Here is a 19,349-nt window from a genome sequence, read left to right as displayed (position 1 = left end):
TGGCGCTTGACTGGGAAGAGCCATTTTGAATGTCTGCTACTGCAGGTTAGGCCTCACAGAATCCTCTGTGATCTCAGATCCTTTTCATATCAAGCTCAAAGCAGCACCTATAATGTTTTCTTACCTGCCCAGTCAGAAGTAAGCCATGTGGGCTTCAGTTTTCAGTCCCAAATCCAGCTGATGTCAAGCGTGTATCCCATATTTATCCCTGCATATTTTTGTCTCGACTCACGAGATGCTGCTATAATTTTTTTTCTAGGCAGTGCCACCTTTTAGTGGGCTTTGAGTAAATGTTGGTAGTTTGCTGACTGCAGAATAATTCGTTACTATACCTGACAGTGTTTGAAACAACCTTCTTCTACTACCACTGAAACAATCATGAAAATTCATGGAAATGTGGAAATTCAGCCCCAAATTGCAGCACACAGCCTATTCAATGCAATGGAAACAAAGGTGGTTTTGATTTTTAATGCTTCATCACAGATTAGAATAAAAAACTTGATGTGTGTGCAGTTTTTATCATATTAAAAGCAAACTCTGCATTCCACTTTTGTTCAAGATCATACAGTCCAGATAAGATTTTCCTTATAGGTTCAGTTTAAAAGGGCAACAGTCAGTGATTTAGGGAGCAATGCTATCTGCTTGTAAACAAAACACGTTAAGGCTAACTATGTCCTTACATTAGATCAGAGCTATCGTGTTTTTAATTTTTCCTTTCCGCATCATCTCCTCAGGAGCAGTATGAGTTCTGCTACAAAGTGGTCCAGGAATATATTGATGCGTTTTCTGACTACGCCAACTTCAAATAGGGCCTTTCCGAGGAGCGACCAATGGATGGACATCCACATACACTTATTACGAGTATAAGCGTGTAGCAGAACACATACAATGTCTTGCAGCAACTGCATATTCCCGTTCTGAGGGAGGATAAAGAGAGACTGATGATGCAATCAGGGGATGGGAATAAACTACCCGCTGGAAAAGGGAACAGATGTCTACGCCTGGAGGACGGGGCGGCGCAGATGGACACAAAGTTACTGAGATGCCTTCTTGAATATTTTGTAAGGATGTTAATAACAAACCATCCCCCTTTTTTTCTTGCTTTACATTTTCACCCTCAACATGTGTATATATATATACTTACTGTGTTACATTTTATCACTTTGTTTTCAGACACAGTTTTGAGTTTGGCTGCATTTTCAAGTGGCACCTGTAATGTATTTTATTGGTATATACAGATATATAAAAAAATATAAATATATATGAATACAAACCAAATGTTTTGGTGGCTAATGTGCAACATCAAGCGTCAAGATAATGATGTTTGTTTTTGTTTTGTTTTTATGATTATGGTTTAGCGAAAGAGACTTAAAGTGTTTTTAAACTTGGCCTGAGCCTCTTTGTAGCGACACGTTTCTGGTAGCAGAAGAGTTCACCCTAAACTGTTTTCTACTCCCAGATGTTTCTAAACAAACTCACATGAGTAAAAGCCTGTTGCATCATCAATACGTGGCTGAAAACTTTATTCAAGACATCCACAACCTCTCTTTGTTTCAGGGGTTCGAAGCTGATTTGCAGTCCCAGGCCTGAACCTCCGTGGCGTAGCTCATAATCTCAGGTTTTCACTCATTATCGGCAGAATTTGAGTGTTTAAGCTCTAGTTTAATGTGGCAGAACGAATCCACTGTGTTTTCCTCCCATCACTGTCTGTAGTCTGCTATGTGCCAAAGTCCTTCACTCCCGTTTGCTCTATTAGCCCAAGACTTTCAGAACAAACTATCCAGCAGTAGAGATCCATGGATCGAAATCTAGCAGCTGATCTTCGGTTACTGTGAAGCTTTGACATGCAGATTCCGAATTTAGCCATTTCTGTTATTTCTGAACTACTGTGACACAAGAGCAGCGTGAAAAGAGATTTTTCTCACCTTCTAGCCATGAGAAGTCAATAATTATATAGACTAGTTACAGAGTGGCTCTCTGTTTATGCGAGGGCCATTACTGTAAAACAGGGTTTGACTATTTAAAAACAAAGACAAAGGAATTACAGTTAACATTTAAACCATAAGAATCTCCTGTTAGCCATTAGCATCCCGCTACTAAAACAGCCTTCTGTGATGGCCCTTAATTTAGATCTTCTGCTGCGATGCCTTCCTTTTGACTTTAATGGGGCTAGAAATTACTATTATCAATGTATCCCCCTTCCCTCCTTTACCACTTCTACACCACAGAGTGCGCATGTTAGCGCTGCTTGCTAGCCTTAGATATGGTGCGTTCACCAATCAGGGAAAGATCAGATCAGGCTAAAATCAGTGTTCCAGTGACCTTGTTCATTCCTGGAGTCTAACTAAGCATTTATTTAAAAATTGGTGGACTTCAATATTAGCGGGTTTTTATTCCATAAGATAAGATGCTTCTCAAATGCTTTTAACTTCTCTGTTACAGCATCATCACCTCATTTGATAATGAGCCGAACCACAAATATAGGCAGAACTTTTTTCTTTTCCAATTTAAATTTGCAAATAGTAAAAATTCTGTTTATTTTTTTATGTTTTTCAATCTTTTTTTTTAAGCTTATATCTTCTTTAAGGGACGACGGCCATCTTTTTTCCCCCACCAGAAGAGGCTTAACCTGCCATCTTTGTGAAGATCCTAAGACTCCATTGTTTCACTTGGCTGCAGTAGTCTTACAACAACTAGGGTCACTTTTGAGGCTGTGCCCTTTGCGACTAATGAAAGAAAAGCGATTTCGTTCAGCAAAGGTCTGACATGAACAGAGTTTGAAAAATCTGATTGAACAAATCAGGGTTTCTTTTCCTTTGAAGGATTTAGTTTTTTTCGCAGCCCGTTTCATACATAAACCAAACACAGCCATTCTTGCGCACAATCTACATAACAATAACCTCTTGTATTTGATAACCTTTATAAAAGGAATGAGCACAATCAAATGATCTTGCTGCGGTTAGGAAGTGCGCGCTGAATTCAAAAGAAAAGATGATTGCATAATTTTGACCGTTTGAGCACTCATGCAATATTTGCACTAAAAGTAAAGCCCTTAAATCCACCAAAAGGTAAAGCCAGAGAGAAAACACGTTCTTGTATTTAGAAGAAGAAGGACGTCTAGGAATGTTTCAGAAGCTCCTTCAGGTCTCAGCTCCCCTCTTAGATCCATTTACATGGTTCCATTCCCTGAAACCGTGCATCCTTGCTTTTAAAGGCATAAAAATTGCCAGCACTCAATGGGAAGTGCCGTGAATCCCCCCCACCCCTTCATTAGTGCTGGGGCTGCCATTATGTTAATAGAAAAGGAGGTGTTTAGTGTTTCTGTGTGTGCTTAGGTTACATGGTATTTGTTGCGCAGTTTGATGACACTGCAGTTTGGAAGCCAAACATGACACTGTGCCAACCCACCAGAGGATCTATTATTTCTAAATTGAAATAAAAAGTGCCTCAGCAGTAGGGTTTATTTTTAAAGCCAGCCGAATCTCCAGGCTTAACTCTCCCGAGGTGTTGGAAGCAATGTTAACCTTTTGGGGGTTTTTTTCTTAACTGGCACGCTCGTCCCTCGCCATCCTCTATTTAACCGAGAAATCCTTTGTTGTATGGAAGAGGAGCCAAAATTCAAGACTGTGTCGATCACTCTTCCCTACACATTCCCTTCAGTTTCTATCCCTTGTATGAATAGACGAAACTAACGTTTAGATGCTTTTGTGACTAATTTAATTTGAATGTTTTGGCTTTATTTCCATATCAGTGAAAAATGGGTCCATTACAGCTAATCTGTTGTGGATTTCTTTGAGTAAATATGTATAGTTTTTTTTTTTTCTTTTAAGAAATGTAGTTCAATCTCTTATCACAATAAAAAGAATAACTCCCTTTATTTTCTAAGACATCCCATGTGAGCATTTTTGATGCCTCATTGAAATCATTAAGAAACAGCCGATAGCCGGAGTATAAAATCCATCTTGCTGCCACCTTTTTGTGTCCGTTATCAAACTTATTCCTTTAACTGTGTCCTTTGGGCGGTTTAAGTGGTCCACTTTCTCACCCCTCTTATGTACATAATGTAAGTTTATTTATATGTCATGTTGTCTGCTGCCTCACTTATTTTTCATTTCTGTCACCACCCCACCCATACACACTTTCATCTTTTTTTCCTTTTTTTTTTTTAAAGGTGTTAACTGAACTGTATCGGGACCATTTGAAATGTTAGATATTTTGGCCATTTTTAATTTGAAAAGAATGTCTTAAGCAATTTTTTTTAAGTATTTGTTTAAGTTGGTTTCTAGTGTTTTTGTTATTCATATATGTATATAATTATATATATGATAAAATTATATATAATTATATAATGCTAAATGGCCTTTATAAACAAGATACTGTTCGAACCTAATAAAGTGCTTGGAATTTTAACATTTGTACAGATTTTATTGTTCAAAATGCAATTAATCTTTTTTAACGGAATGTGCTCAAAGTTTTCTGTTGATTTGGAAAAGTTATTTAATGAATTAAATATTTAGTTTTGGTTCATAGATTTAAACTACTTGGATTATTTGTTTCCTAACCAGACATTGCTAATATATAATCCTGTTGGAGACTTTGGAACATTATGGCATTTGTGTGAGGAAAGAAAAGTAGTTTTATTTATATATATATATATATAAATAAATATATATATATATATATATATATAAATAAATAAAATAATTAAGATTTTTTTTTTTTATAGTGATTTGAAAATCACTTTTTCAAGTCCTCGCTGGAAAGCTGAAAAAATTGGATTTGATGTACCAACATCTGAGGATCCAAGCACACATCAGCATGAGTAAGGATGACTTTACCAGAGGAAAATTCATGTTTTAATAAAAGTCAAACTAGAGTCAAGAGCTAAATCAGGGAAAAAAAGGCTCCATGACCTTGATAAAAAAAAAAAAAGAGACGACCTTCCAATCAGGCAACTGTTTACAAAGGAATGCCAAATATTTCCTTGACTAGGTGCAACACTCCTAATGATGGACTAAAACCATTTTCCTCAGATTTAAAGTGCGCACTCACCTGCGCTAGTAGCTGATATATAAATATGATCAGGATGTGTGCTGGTGTATTCCAGCTGCTGCTCATGTTTGCAGATCCTCCACTTGATTAAACAAAGTAAAATGTATTTGAAACACGTATACGCTTATAGAATAGAAAATCCCTTTATTGTCCCACAATGGAGAAATTGTGTTTACAGCAGCAGCAAAAGATTATAGCAAAAGTGGTCACACAATAATATGGGCATCAGAAAAGTGTATAAAAATAAGTAACAGTTATGAAATAAAATAGTGTTTTTACAATATAAATACACTGTTGAGAATAAATAATCTTAACAGCTGTAGACATTTCTACTGTCCATTTTACTGTTCTATACTCTGTATGGTGAAAATATTGGTGTGTTTAACAGCAAGTCAACCTGGACATTTTGTTTGAACATTTTTTTTGCTCAAATAAGACATTTTTGTTAGATATGCTAGTATAATTTCATTAGGAGTCCCATGACTGTACCTTCATTAGTTCCACTTTCGCCACTAGAGATCAGTATTGTATAGGTTTTAAACAATCAGTTGACAATATCTGCTTTATTCGCCTTTTTTTCTGTTCACAAAGAAACTGAAACATTATTTGATTCACCTAAACTCTTAAGGCATTTTTGATAAAAGAAAAATTTTGGGGAGTATTATTTTTTTATTATTCTAACAATACACTGCATCCAGAAAGTATTCATGCTACTCTTTTTCACATTTAGTTATGCTGCAATCTTTTTATGGTGTTATTGAATTAATACTTTTCCTATAAAATATAGACACCAATTGCAATTAAAGCCTCGAACTGTTTAGTTTTTGTTTGTTTTTTTAACAGATGCAAGTAGAATATGAGGATAGAGGCAAATCAGCCAGGAAGCTGGTGATCCACTGATGGATAAAGGCAGCAGTGTTTTATCTGGGTCAGCCTCTGGTAGAGGATTTTGAAGGCCAGCTGAAGTTCACCACCTGGGTTCAGGTACATCCAGGGTGGTCAGAGTGTTGCAGGACAAACTGTGGTCCCAGGATGGCTGCATTATCCGCCTAAATGTTGCACGGTCATCAAATTACAGGGGGTCTAGCAGTGAACCTGGAATCTGCTTCAGATGCTTTAACACCAGTCACTAAAAGGTTATAATGATCTGAGAAAAAAAAAAAACAATTAACTCTGATTGAGTTTATTTATTTATTTATTTTATACATTTCAAGGTAAATCATGGTTTGAATTGTGTAATAGCACATGAGTGGAATTTATTTTTTTTTTTTTTTTGGGGGGGGGGGGGGGGGGGGGGGGGGGCGTTCTCCAAGAATACAATAAATTAATAAATTTTTAAGTTTTATGTAAATTTCTTTGATAGAATGGCAGTTAAATATAAGGTTTTTAAGATGGTAAAAATATACAGGTAAGATAGGTCAATATTTCTGTTTTATTATTTATAAGAAGGAAGACCAGGTGTTGTACTTGATCCTCATTCCACCATTTCAAATGAAGCATTTTTGTTACCAGATTATACAGCACTATGTTACTCAAACGGCCTGAATGGATTCTGCTTTTGAAATGATCAAAAATAAATATAAATCCCGTCTATTCTGTGACCTGGGCAGGAATCCTCCTTGTTTGTTCCGGTCGCCATCGGATTGCCCTGACACTTTCATTGCAGAGTGGTCAGCAGGGTCAGAGCGATTTGCAATCATTTGGGATTAGGCTTTGAAGGGGAATAAAAGAGAAAAAAAAAAAATCTGAAAATGGCTGCTACCAGGCTGCCAGCCCTAAAAGGTGTGCACTGAGGATAATTTATGTCCTATTGTAGAGATATGACTTTAAATTACACCAATGTCTACCAAATGTCAGTATGAAGGGAATGTTAAAACAATTAGCACAAGAGGACTTTTTTTTTTTTTTTTTGCAATTATATCCCAATCTATTAGTAGCAATGCTCAAATGAAATGTTTCTTCTTTTTACTAAACTTTTTATACTAACTAAAAAGAATAAAAACTAAAAGATTATAAGAGAAATCTTATTGGTTATGAATTATATACTTTTTTTTATTGGTCTACTCACCATTATCTTTGAGAAAAAAAGGGAGATTTTTGATGAATGGAACAAAAGTTCCAGTCATTTCGCTAAAATGATTAGACCTAAAATCAATCTACAATTACTCTGTTTCTCATTGATATATCTTTCTTCACACTTATACTACTTGAATCTGAGGAGGATGAAAGAGGAAGATAGGAGCAGCAGGCATTAATGGGCCTGAGCTTTCTGACTCATGCATCCTTTTTCTCAACTTAATGGAAACTTTATGTCTATCTACTATTAGCAGGTCTAGACAGGGGCCAACAGGGGTCAGTGCCCCTCTAGAACTTGTCCTGGACCCTGTTACGTCCCCTGCCCTGAAATGTAACACTGGATCCCTTTCTTATGATTATATGCACTAATAGAACTATTTAGATTGGCTAACTTAATATACCCAGGGTTTTTTTTTTTTACCCTGATTTTGTGTGTATTATTCTTTTATGTGCCCTTAAAACACGACTAATGAAATAGCTTCTTAATTGCACGGTCTGCCATACTTGCATGGGTAGATGGGAGATGTCCATATGTAGATTTGTATTCCAATTCCCAGAGTTAATTCTTTTTCTATGTTGTTCCTTTATAGTTTCTTGTCAATGGGAGTTTCTCTCTAGCAGTTTTGCTCAACAGGAGACCAAGTTTTTGTTGCCTTTTTTTTGCAGTACAGAGAGGAGAGATTGCTTGAAAGAGGGGTCAATGAAGCCATCTCTGTTAAAAAGGGAAAAACCATCACTGAACAGAGGGGGAGGAAATGGGTTTCACCTTCCAAGCGTTTACAATTCCATCATGGAACTCATTCCAAAGAAATTACATAAACATGTACATAATGGTTCAGTGGCCTAACACATAGTTCATACACAATAAACAACCCCAACTACTCAGGCAGAAAATGTGTTGAACCTTTGATTTGCATCTGATATGGAATGTGCTTAGGAGGATGGACCTCTATGCTGCAGAAGCACATCAGCGCTCCAACTACATAATTGAAAAAGGCCTCTGGATGGTGTCAAAATGTCTTTAGAAAAAAATTTAGCAAAAGGTTTTGTGGTTTCCATGACCTGGATGACTGAGAATTTACACAGGCAGATGGGATATTGTTTTATTACTAGAAACAGATCCACAAATTTGTCCCTGACCTGTCCACTCTGCTCCTTGGCCTTTATGATCCTGTTTGTTCACATGTACAAATGGAGGAAAAACAAAAAGAGAAATGATGTGTTGCTTCCCCTCCACTCTACAGCTTATGTCAGTTTATCATATAAATCCACATAAAATACTGTAAGTATTTTTTAAATGTAAATATAAATAATTATGGACGCTTTTTAAAAGCACCATGTGATGTGATGCTTTAAATGATCAGTTTAGGAAAGTATGCTGTTTTGATGATTATGATAACAGTTCATGTGCATAGTGAGTCGGCCTGTAAAATACACTGAAGCTATTGAACCGACCCCCTAAATTCCTTTGACATCTGCACCTCGCTCTCTTCCCCTTGGATCAACTTCAGATTCATGGAGCAATTCAATCAGGAGTCCTTTTTGTCAAACATGTGAGCTCAGCATCATTACGTCTTATTTACATGCTTACACGTAGCAGTGTTGTGTATAAGCCCATTCATTGAAGACATCTGCACAGAGACAGCTCATGTATTAGAGAGAGAATAATTCAATCTCCTCAGCATCTAACTGTATTTGCTTCACTCTGATTTGCAAAGTTGTTCGTAAGCATAGTTTAGACCAGGGGTGTAAAACTGGTTCCAGAAAGGGCTGTGTGGCTGCAGGTTGTCTTTCCAACCAATCAATAGCACACCAGACTCCATTCATCTCATCAAAGGAGTCCAATCTGAACAAGATGACTTGATGAGATGAATGGAGTCTGGTGTGCTATTGTTTGGTTGGAAAGAAAACCTGCAGCCACACAGCCCTTTCTGGAACCAGTTTGACACCTGTGGTTTAGACAGTGACCAAAATAAAAGCTTTAGCTTAATTATTCTCTGTTAGAGAACCATAATTCTGAACTTCAAATGATCATAACAAAGAAAAACAAATACATCTAAAATATCAGTAATGTAAATGAATGAGTAATGAAAATCTTAAAACAAGGAATTAACCTTTCTTGACAGCAATAGATTCAAATTTCCTCATGAAATCAAAAAACACCATCTGATTAAAACAGTTTAGAGTTGCAGTGCACCTTTAGATCCCCTGATGAATCTCAGCAGAAAGGTAACGGCGCCATCTACCTTTAAATTACTCTACTGCATTTTTGTAAACATGCCTGGTTATGCTGGATAAACAATGAAATATAAATTAAAATTATACACCCACACTCTGGATTCATTTTAGACGATCCTATTTTACTGTAATGTATCATGAAAGCTTCTCTAGGATCCCAAAGCTCAGACTCAGGTCTCAGTAAATTATATCAATCAGTTGTTTGATATAAATTAGTGATGACTCTTGGTTTGTCACTGTGCAAAAATATTTTATATTTGGTAAATTACTCCACTGCATATTTAGAAATCACAGATATACCATACAACTATACAATTCATATCTCTCCAAATACTTATATGAGCTCCATAAATATAACTTAAGATCTTAAATTAATCCAGGCACTGAAACACGTCCCTTATTTCCTCTTGTATCCTAAAATAACACAGAGAAGTCGCCCAGTGAGTAAACAGAGTCCCCCTGTGTGCATTTTAGTATAAAGTCAGGAGTAATGTGAAGGCCTGTGAATAAACAGTATGGTGACGACCAAGCAGCACAATAGAAAGGTCAGGATTATAGATGAGGACACATTTAAATCAGGGTCAGGTTTTCTGAGGAGCTCTGAACATCTCACAACTTGTTTAACCCAGTAGAGGAAGAATATGCCCTAACTACAACCCAAGGTAAGTATTTTCCCTGAAACAGAGACCCTGAGCAAAGAGAGTAGCATATATGAAGCTAAAGCCTGGAGGAGCAGGAGTCAATATAAAAAGAGCAGCAAAAGCTCAGTACTTTTGAATAGAAAATTGTCCCTTTTAATGTAGAAGGTGTCCTAATTATATGACATTAAAACATAAAGTTTGGCCTACAGGTTTTAACAGTGTAATACACAGCAGAGTGTTTTTTATCCATCAGGACATACAGCCAGAGAAACAGAATAAATCATTTAGACAAACTTAGATTTTTGTATTAAAATCAACCAGTCAAATTTTGATCCCAAACCAAGTGAGCATCTGCGTTGTTCACAGATGCTCCACCTCCAACCAGCCTGTAAATGTGCAAACCCGAAAGAGATATACCTTTAAAGACTTACAACTGAAACTGCAGTAACAGGTAGATCTGCCAGGTTTGACTCAGTGGGACAGATTGCACGTAAATGCCATGTAAGATTTCTATTTGTAACAAAAAAAAAAACACACCTAAACTTGATTCACATTTCTGCAGTAATTTAGTTGCCATGTCACATAAATTCCCTATAAAGTACACAGAAATGTGTATTTGTTACATAACGGAATGTGAAAAAGGTTCCTAGTCTTCCCAAGGCACTTTATTACAATCTCTGGTGACAATTTCCTTTTTGATTTGGTGCCAAATGACTGCAGAAAAAAAAAAAAGCTGCAGATGTACTATGAGCATGGTATGCCAAGAAGAAGATATGAAAGTAAATAGAACAATCACCACTGAATTTTGACCTGGAACTCTGAGTTTCATCACAAAGCTGTAAAAAGAGGATTTCCTTTCATTTGAGTCCTTACAGGTGTCTGGTCAACACAGTGCAGAGTCCAAAGGCAACGGTGGATGATTTATTACTAGAAAGGGGGAGGCAGGAGTGAACTGACCACTCAGAGACAAACATGATACAGACACAGAGATAGTTTCTCCACCTGGTCACTTGTTGCATGAAAGACAGCTCAGCTCCACTGATCTAGAAGCTGTTGGTTAGAATATAATTTATTTGAATAATTAGCATTTTACACATCTTAGTACAGCACTGGATGTAGAAAAGTTGCATTCAACAATCCTTGAAAATCTATTGACTTAAACAGAAAAAGGGAGGAAATTTGAATGAGATAAAAATTCCCAAATGCATCCTTTAAATCTTAAAAAAAAAAATGTTTTGCATAAAAAGTGCATTTTTCTTCAATTTAAAGTGTCTCCTATGATGCCCCAGGCTTACAACTTGGTCTCCACTTTTTCTTCCTCCAAGAAGGATTTCCCACAGACCGTAATGGCTTTAAACTCCTCTGAAATGTCCACCAGAGTCTTCCCTTTGGTCTCAGGCAGGAGGAAGAAGGTATAAAGGCTGCCCGGCACGCACACACCAGCAAACAGCAGAAAGCAGTATGAGCTGAATGCATGCTGTGGGAGAAAGGTGGACAGTGGAGAATCTTGGTTAAAACCATGTTGAGCTTCTAACACACATTGTTTGGATGTTCAGGATATCTTTACACACAATGATGAATGGAAAAATTAGGCCCATCACAGCGAACAGGAACCAACGATGCAGCCCCATTAGAACGAAAGCTGCAAGACGATCAGACTGAATGAAGATCTCGCTGCTCAGTGTAGCTGTAGCCGCCCCTGAAGGGGAGAGGAAACACAAATAATCAGGGATGTAAATCAGCCTTTATCAGGATGAAATGTTATATTGATGATACTAAGATAATCACAAAGGAGTTCAATTCAGTTCAATCCACAATGCTGCTATCAATATGATCAAACATCAGCTGTCTATCTACGTTTTCCATACTGATATTAACTCAGATAGCAACCAAAATAACTTCAATTAGATTTGTAATCTCTAGCAGGCATTTACATAAAAAACATTAACTACTTTAAGATGCTGCTGTGCATGGATGGATCATTTATCATTTAAATCAATGTATTGGTGTGGGTTTGTGTATTGGTGCACCCCTAAAATAATGACCTCACTTGTTTCTCTCACAATAAAACGACAAACATCAGTATGTTTTATTTGGGATTATTTGGGGGTAAATCACCATGGATTAATAAATCATTTCAAAGAGAACGAAAAATATACATGGTTCCTTTTTTTTATTTTTATTATGAAACCACCAAGGGTTACAGTAGTAAAATTAATCTATCTGTGTTTAGCATGTATTCAGGATTAATCCATATTTCCTCTGTATGTTTGTTAGAAAACATAAGTGAACAAACCATTATGAAGGGAAACTCAGCAGAAGGATGAGGGGAAGGTTGTGTCAGTATTATGTTATAAACTTTACACCTCACAGAGCACTGATCAGTGCATCGTCTAAGTCCTGAATGTCCTGCTCAACTGAGGAGCTACAGAGATCCACTGTTGCAGTGAAAAAGCAAATATTTTTTCATGCATTTTCATTTGCTGCCTTTTAGCCCCAGAGATTCAGAAAGTTTTGCTTTTTTTCAATCGAGATCTCGTAGCTTGTTGGCCGACAGTTTTGATGAAAATACTAACAATGAACATCTTGCTAAGAACACCATTTCCATAGTGAGACATTGCGGTGGCAGCATTATGCTGTGTGGATTTGATTCCTTTTGAGCAGAGATAAAATAAAAACACTGCAGTTGATGGGAAAATGGAGTGAGCTATGACCAATACCAGAGGTAAACATGTTGGAAACTGCAAAGGAATCAGAACTGGGACTGGAGTTCAGCTTCCCTTAAGAACCACACACATACAGCCAGAGCTACAGCAGAGCGACTGACATCAAAACTCCTGAATTAGCGATCTGTGGTGTAAAACTTGAAAGTTTATTCTTACATTGGATATTTTTCCAATCTAACTCAACTTGGACTGCTTTGCTTTAAAATTTGGCAGAAGTTTCAGTCTCTAAATGTGTGAAACCAGTGAAGACATACATCAGAAAACAATTCTGACTCATGGGGGCTCAATACAAATGCACACCAAGTTATTAACCTTTTAATCTGTTGACAATCTGTTGACAACCATGTATTTTTCTCCTCCAAGTTCATAATGCTGAACATCAGTGTGGTGGTCAATCGGATTAAGTCCAACTAAATATATACATCGAAGTTTGTGGCTGTGACATGACAAACTGTGAAAGGTCAAAGGTTTCTAATTATATCTTAAGAAACTATAGAACATGCAGATTTTCATTAAATTAGCTGAAGTCTTAAGGTGTGGCTGTAGAGCACATACCAGGTCCTCCACAAAAGGAGATGATGAAGAGGAAGATAAGAGAAGAAGTAGCGTAGGGAACCCATCTTAAATCCTGCAGAAATGACAGTTATTGTGACACGTGATAACACTTAGGCTTAGCTATAAAGCTTTCTAAAAAAAAAAAAGAAAGAAAAAGAAAGTGGTGTTGTCTTTGTTTTGTTGCACAAAGTGTAGAAACCCTTTAAATATGGGTAATATACCCAACATTGAAGCAATATTGCATAGACAAACCACTGCCGTCTATTCTTTGGAACAGAAAACTTCAAAAGGAAGATCTGGCTAAACTTTCTAAAAGGATTACTGCTCCTTTGGTATAATATAAAAATCAGAAGTTGAACTGCTCATAACTCTAATTTGGAGCCAGCTCAATTAGATGGTAGCTTTAAAGTTTAAACAAAAAATCAAAAACTGATTCATATTCTTACTAAATGAATTCCAACCAAAGGAATCTAAAAACAGATTATAAAAGTGTTCAATATAGAACAGCAAGATTTCTAAAATATTTACAGCTTAGACAACATTGAAATAATTAAATAAAAATACTGCTAGAAAAAGGGTCAAAATTGATTTCAAGAATTTCCTCTATCATGCAGAAAGAGGGATGTATGTTAAAACTAGATTGGATTAAGATGCCAATGTCAGATTAATAGAAAAGGAGGGGTTCAATATTTGAAAAACACCATCCATTACTAATAGTTCCAAATATCTGTGTTGAAAAGTTGTTTAAGTGTTTTTACCACTCCCAAAAAGAGGTAACCAATAATCAAGAACCCTGAGTTTGGGCATTGCTGTCAGTTTCCGCATTTTGGAACTGTCCTGATAACGCCTCCTACTGGAACAAGGTATTTTCTGCAGCCAAATCCGTTATTGGAACAAAAACTTTACCTTTGATGCCATATATTTAGGGAAATTAACCAAGTGGACTCTACAGGAGATAAGAAATATTTATTACAAAGCAAATGAAAGCACCCATTAAGGTATCTTAAGCAGTGATCAATAAAACCCTGATTCAGATGAATCATCTTGTAATCCATCTACTTATTACTCTAGAGCAGGAGTGTCAAGCTGGTTCCAGCAGGTTTTCTTTCAAACCAAGCAATAGAACACCAGACTCCAGTCATCTCATCAAGTGAGTCCAATCTGAACATGATGACTTGATGAGATGGATGGACAGCTTTGGACACCAAAGACAGCTGGAGTTAGGCACCAGCACCCCTCGTGACCCCAACAGGTAGTTGCTGTAGTTGAACAAACCTTTGAATCATTCCTGTAATAGTTTTATGATATTATATTTAATCATTCTTTGCATGGTTACCTTTAGGTTTAACATGACCGTTACCACCATCCAGATAGCAGACATGACAGCATATCCTCCCCAGAACAACGGCCTCCTCCCTGTATTTTCTATCACAAGACTCTGTTGGAAAAGAAGTTATACAAAAACATTGCGGAATAAAAAATAAATGACTGTGATTCAGTGACATCAATAACACTTTTTTAAAAATATGTTTATATTTATCTAAATAAAACTAGTCAGTCTTCACACTTATTCTGCTAAAATAAAATCCAAACCTTTTCCAGACTCCAGAAATAACTGATCCACTTATATTTATGGCAACGTATAAAATGTGAAAGTTCTCTCGAAGTTCTACAGCAACACATCAACATAGTTTTGCTAGCAATAAGACTTAATGGGAGGATACCAAGAAGAAATGGAGGTAGGACATCAGGAAGACTGGAATGAAGGGCATGAGGTGTGACAAAGATAGACTGAGATAAATAAGGAATAAATGAAATGACAGAATGAATGGAAGATGGAATCACATAAGGTGGAAAATAAGAAAAGGAGGAGAACAAGAGAAAGGAATGGAGTTAGAATACGAGGAAAGATTGAAGAAGATGGGAATTTGGGTAAGAAGAAAATGTTGACAAATAAAAAAGAAGAAAGAACAAGACATTAGATTAGAAGGGACAAAGGAAGGAAGAACCCAACAGGTTAAAGCAATTAAACACATAAGGAAAGAACGACTAAAAGATGGAGGAACACGAGGGAAGACACAGACAGGAAAGGGGGGCTGATAAAAGCAAATTGGGGCTGCATTGAAAGGAAAGATAAAAGAGAAAAAGTATGCAAAAAAAGGAAGAAAGGAAGGTAGGAAACAGGGAAGAAAGGACACAAAAAATAAATAAAAAGGCAAAAAAAAAAAATCAAAAAATACAAGTGCTTTTCATACTCTAATTTTCTCTTTTGCATGTTTTTCCTTTGAAACATCTGAGACTCAGAGCAGCTGCTACAACACTCTTATTCTAAAGTTTCCACAATGTTTACCTTGCTTATTATAAAGACAAACTAATCAAAAAGATGTTTCTGTGTTTTGGTCTGTCAGAAGGAGGAAAGACAGGGTTTTTTACTCACACAGGAGATGGAGGTGAGGATTTCAGATATTCCGAGACCAAGAGTGACGTAGCGGATCTTGTCTCTTGGAACACCAGCATTCAGGAAGATGTCGAAGGAGAAGGTGCTGATCTAGGAAGGAGGAAGGTACCTTAATGATTCCACAAATAGGTCTCCTTTGTAACAACCCTGTGGGATTATTTAACACAGTGTCTTGCAAAATAATTTAGAAATGTTTTTCACATTTTGACAGGTTAAAAATCACAAACTTCAAAAAATGTATGTATGTGTGAATAATAGTCTCTGTTTGGTGATTTTTTTTGGGATTTTTTAAGCACTGCATTTCTTATTGCCTCTCTCCCCGTAAGACAAGACTTCCACTTCTCCTACAGTATAAACAAATTTTTCCACCCTGAATCTTTGCAGCTCCTCCAGAGACACTGGGCAATGCTTTGAGAGGAATTCAAGGTTCATCGATTTAAAAAGAAAATGTCTGAAATGAAGATCATCCTCACCGCTGTCATGCCGGACATCTGGTTGCAACAGTAAATGACGAACATGGTGATGAGCTGCCATCGCACCGTCCTGTTCTTCAGCAGCTGCAGAGGGCTCTTTGGTGGAGAAGCTTCAAGAGCCATGTGCTCAATCAACATCTCTTCCATTTCTTCCTTATAGTCACCGTTACCCCATAAACTCTGGAGGGCTGGAGCAGAGAAACAAATTACCAAGAAATTCAAAATGAAAAAAAACAACTTTCAGATTTGGTCTATTAAATAAATAAATGCATACCGCTTTTGCAGGCTATGTCATCTCCTTTCTCTATAAATAAATATCTGGGAGCCTCTGGAAGAAAAGGCAGCACCAAAACCTGAACCACGGAGAAACACACAGGGACACAGAGGAGAATGTGCCAAACGTCCTGACCGCCAAGAATCTCACTGAAAGACAAAATATGGGGCTGCAGCTTAACTTTGGGTCCAGTGCAGTCATTTTCGTGCAAAATAAAGAGATTATGGAGATTGACTTAAGATGCAAACCTTAATCCGAAAAACTGTCCTGAAAGTTTACCAAGTGAAGTAAAAGTGGCTGAAGTTAGAGTCACTCGGCCTCTGATCTTCCTAGGTGAAATCTCCCCCAGGTACATTAAATGGAGGCTCACTCCTAAACCTGTGGTGCACGTTACAATGTTTAACAGTAGTGATCACACCTCTAGTGCAAACTACACACTCGTTAGATGGGTCTCAAGTGATTTAGAATCAGCTCACCTGAAGAGTATCCATACAGCGTCCTCGCCACAATGATCATTTCAAAGGACTTCGCCTCCTTACTTGTCAGCATTATCACTGCTCCAATAATGGAAATTAAGCTGTTGCAGATCATTGCTTGCTTTCTGAGGAAGGGAAAAATATAACTACAGTTTTTAACACACTTTTTAAGCTACATGTATTTCAGCTAGATTTGCATGATGAAAAAAAGTTTTTCAACCTGGACAAGAGGCTACTTTGAATACCAATACGGGCAAAACTACAGTTCTTGTTGTTTTGTTTGTTTCATTGTAGAAAACAAAAGTGCTACTAAAAACCAGCCCAGTGCTGTGTGAACAGAACTACCCTTGTACCAAAGTCATGAACTCCCTGGAAAAAAAAACATTTCTCTAACAACATAAAACACAGCAGGTAACTCAATTTACCATAATCTAAAGAACTCTAAGTACTGATAAGAACAATAATGATTCAAATCACTAGTTTTGAGTTTTTTAAGGCTTTGGGCCTCATTCTGTGTAAGTCATTAAATAAATGTACTCCAGTGTGGATCTCAGCGTCCACAGCTGTAGGTGTGAAGAGCTTATTATTAATAACTGTGTTGAACAGCAACTGGGACAGTTTCCTCGGGTCATATTTATTTCTTCATCTCTAAATTTGACCAAGCCATTCCTGTCTGGCTGTGAGAGTTTTCTGTTTCCTTTTTTCTTTTTCACAAAAAAAACTTGGAAAGGCTGGCCGCCTTTTTGCTGCTTGTGTCAACAATCTTAGAACAAAAGTATTACTCTAGAAAGGAGGTTTTCTTTGCTAACATGCGGCTGGGCCTCCATTAGACAAGTGTAGTAAATGAAAGAGTCGATGTAATAACTCAGAACAGAGGGACCCAGTATTCAGGCATAACGTTCAGAAAGGAACAGGTGGGCTCAGTGGTTGAGAGGCAGAACAGGTCAGGATCAGGAAATCAGAAATGCTAAAAACGCTCTCACCACTGGCTAGAGAGAACAAAATAATCTGGGTCTGATGACTGGATGTGAGCGCCTTAAATAGAGGCAGGAGCAGGTGGATCAGATGAGTTAGACAGGTGAATGAAATGAATAGTCATCAGTGCCAAGATCATGACTGTCTATGGGTTTTTAAAACATGCCTCTCAGAGTGTTGAAAATGGGTTATCTCTGCCTTCTTATAGGAAAGAATTTATCTGAGATTGTATTTATATTTAACTTGTAAGCTGCATACACACCTCCCCAGTCTCCGCGAGAAGAGTTTGACACTGACAGCACCAAAGAGTCCCCCAACAGCATACATGGAGACCATAAGAGACCAGATCATGGTGACCTTCTGTGGAGCTGGAGGCTCTTTGTATCTGTCATACCAGGTGCTGTTGATGAAGTGCTGAATGTACTGCAGAGAAGATATTAATGAAATAATCATCAATCATTACAAAACAAAAACAAGGAAAAGCTGAGAAACATTGCTTTTTCTTTCTCACTGGTGAAGGGGAACTGAGTCCAGTTATATGGTAACCAGACTGAAAGCTTCCTCCAAAGCCCAAAATGATGATGAGCAGCAGGGCACTGCCTTGAGTCTGAGGTGAAAAAGTGGAAATGAATTCATTTCATAAATCCTACATAATATCAATATTTTTTCTAGAATAACTTTTTTTGTTGATAATTTCATTATTTTCTATTTTCTTTTCTATTTCTATTAGTTCCTTTAAAAACTATTTCACTAGAATTTTTCCTGAATACTCAAAAGTGAGAGGAAAAGTAAGTTAGTTTGGAATTTGTTTGTAATTTAACCTTTAGTTTTATTTAGCCACTTAATACATGTTATTAAGTTAGATAAAGGTCTGCTGATCTTTGAGGTTGAATACTACTGTTTTCTGTGGCAAGGTCATAACTGCACCGCAGTCAAACGTCATAACTATCTTGTAAATTATGTATATCTTAAAGGCAACACGATCCGATTAATCAGCCAATTGGTTTCAATCTGAAGAACTCAGACTGCACATAACATCATATTTTAAGCAACAACCTCTGAAATCTTGAAATAAAGACAGAAATTCCTCATATCTGTTGGGGTTAAAAGCAGAAAGTACTTAAAAAAATATTTACTGTATCTGAAAAGAAACCTTTTTAACTAATGAATATGTATAAACAAAAGCACTAAGGATAAATATGAAGAATAAGTATTGGGAAGAAGATGCTGGGGTAGAATCCAAACTTGTGACCTGTCAAAGACTGTGTAGGTAGCTGATTTAATTCTAAATCTTCACAGGTTGTCTGGCCAGAACAATGAAGACAAACATCAATTGCACTCATGCCACTATTCATAGAAGAGCGACCCCATTAGGGAATAAACAGTTACAATAATGGATGGATGG

The 19,349-nt window shown here is 37.0% G+C and overlaps 1 protein-coding gene across 1 annotated transcript; it reads right to left on the bottom strand.

The window, feature by feature from the left end:
• Positions 1–11,298: 11,298 nt before the first annotated feature.
• LOC107104173 (solute carrier family 2, facilitated glucose transporter member 9-like) lies at positions 11,299–18,546 on the bottom strand. The gene is made up of 11 exons (XM_015404116.1): positions 18,456–18,546; positions 18,207–18,367; positions 16,970–17,094; positions 16,742–16,871; positions 16,494–16,642; positions 16,220–16,407; positions 15,726–15,836; positions 14,625–14,726; positions 13,289–13,361; positions 11,579–11,706; positions 11,299–11,484 (listed from the first exon to the last, which is right to left on the bottom strand). The coding sequence occupies exons 2-11, from the start codon at positions 18,293–18,295 to the stop codon at positions 11,299–11,301; spliced, it is 1,281 nt and encodes a 426-aa protein (XP_015259602.1). The 5' UTR covers positions 18,296–18,367; positions 18,456–18,546.
• Between the last annotated feature and the right edge of the window lie 803 nt (positions 18,547–19,349).

The sequence above is a fragment of the Cyprinodon variegatus genome, unplaced genomic scaffold (assembly GCF_000732505.1).
Source record: "Cyprinodon variegatus isolate N-32 unplaced genomic scaffold, C_variegatus-1.0 Scaffold1637, whole genome shotgun sequence".
NCBI classification, from domain to species: Eukaryota; Metazoa; Chordata; class Actinopteri; order Cyprinodontiformes; family Cyprinodontidae; genus Cyprinodon; species Cyprinodon variegatus.
Note: the sequence above shows the minus strand (reverse complement) of the source record. Positions and strands in the feature narration are given on the sequence as shown.

What these genes read in the sequence shown, in the direction of transcription:
- LOC107104173 (XM_015404116.1), bottom strand. Translation starts at nt 18,295, where the DNA reads ATGATCTGGTCTCTTATGGTCTCCATGTATGCTGTTGGGGGACTCTTT. An exon ending in TTCTCGCGGAGACTGGGGAG is followed by an intron (nt 17,095 to 18,206) that starts GTGTGTATGCAG and finishes TCCCTTCCTCAG; the next exon opens with AAAGCAAGCAATGATCTGCA. An exon ending in TGACATAGCCTGCAAAAGCG is followed by an intron (nt 16,408 to 16,493) that starts GTATGCATTTAT and finishes TCTCTGCTCCAG; the next exon opens with CCCTCCAGAGTTTATGGGGT.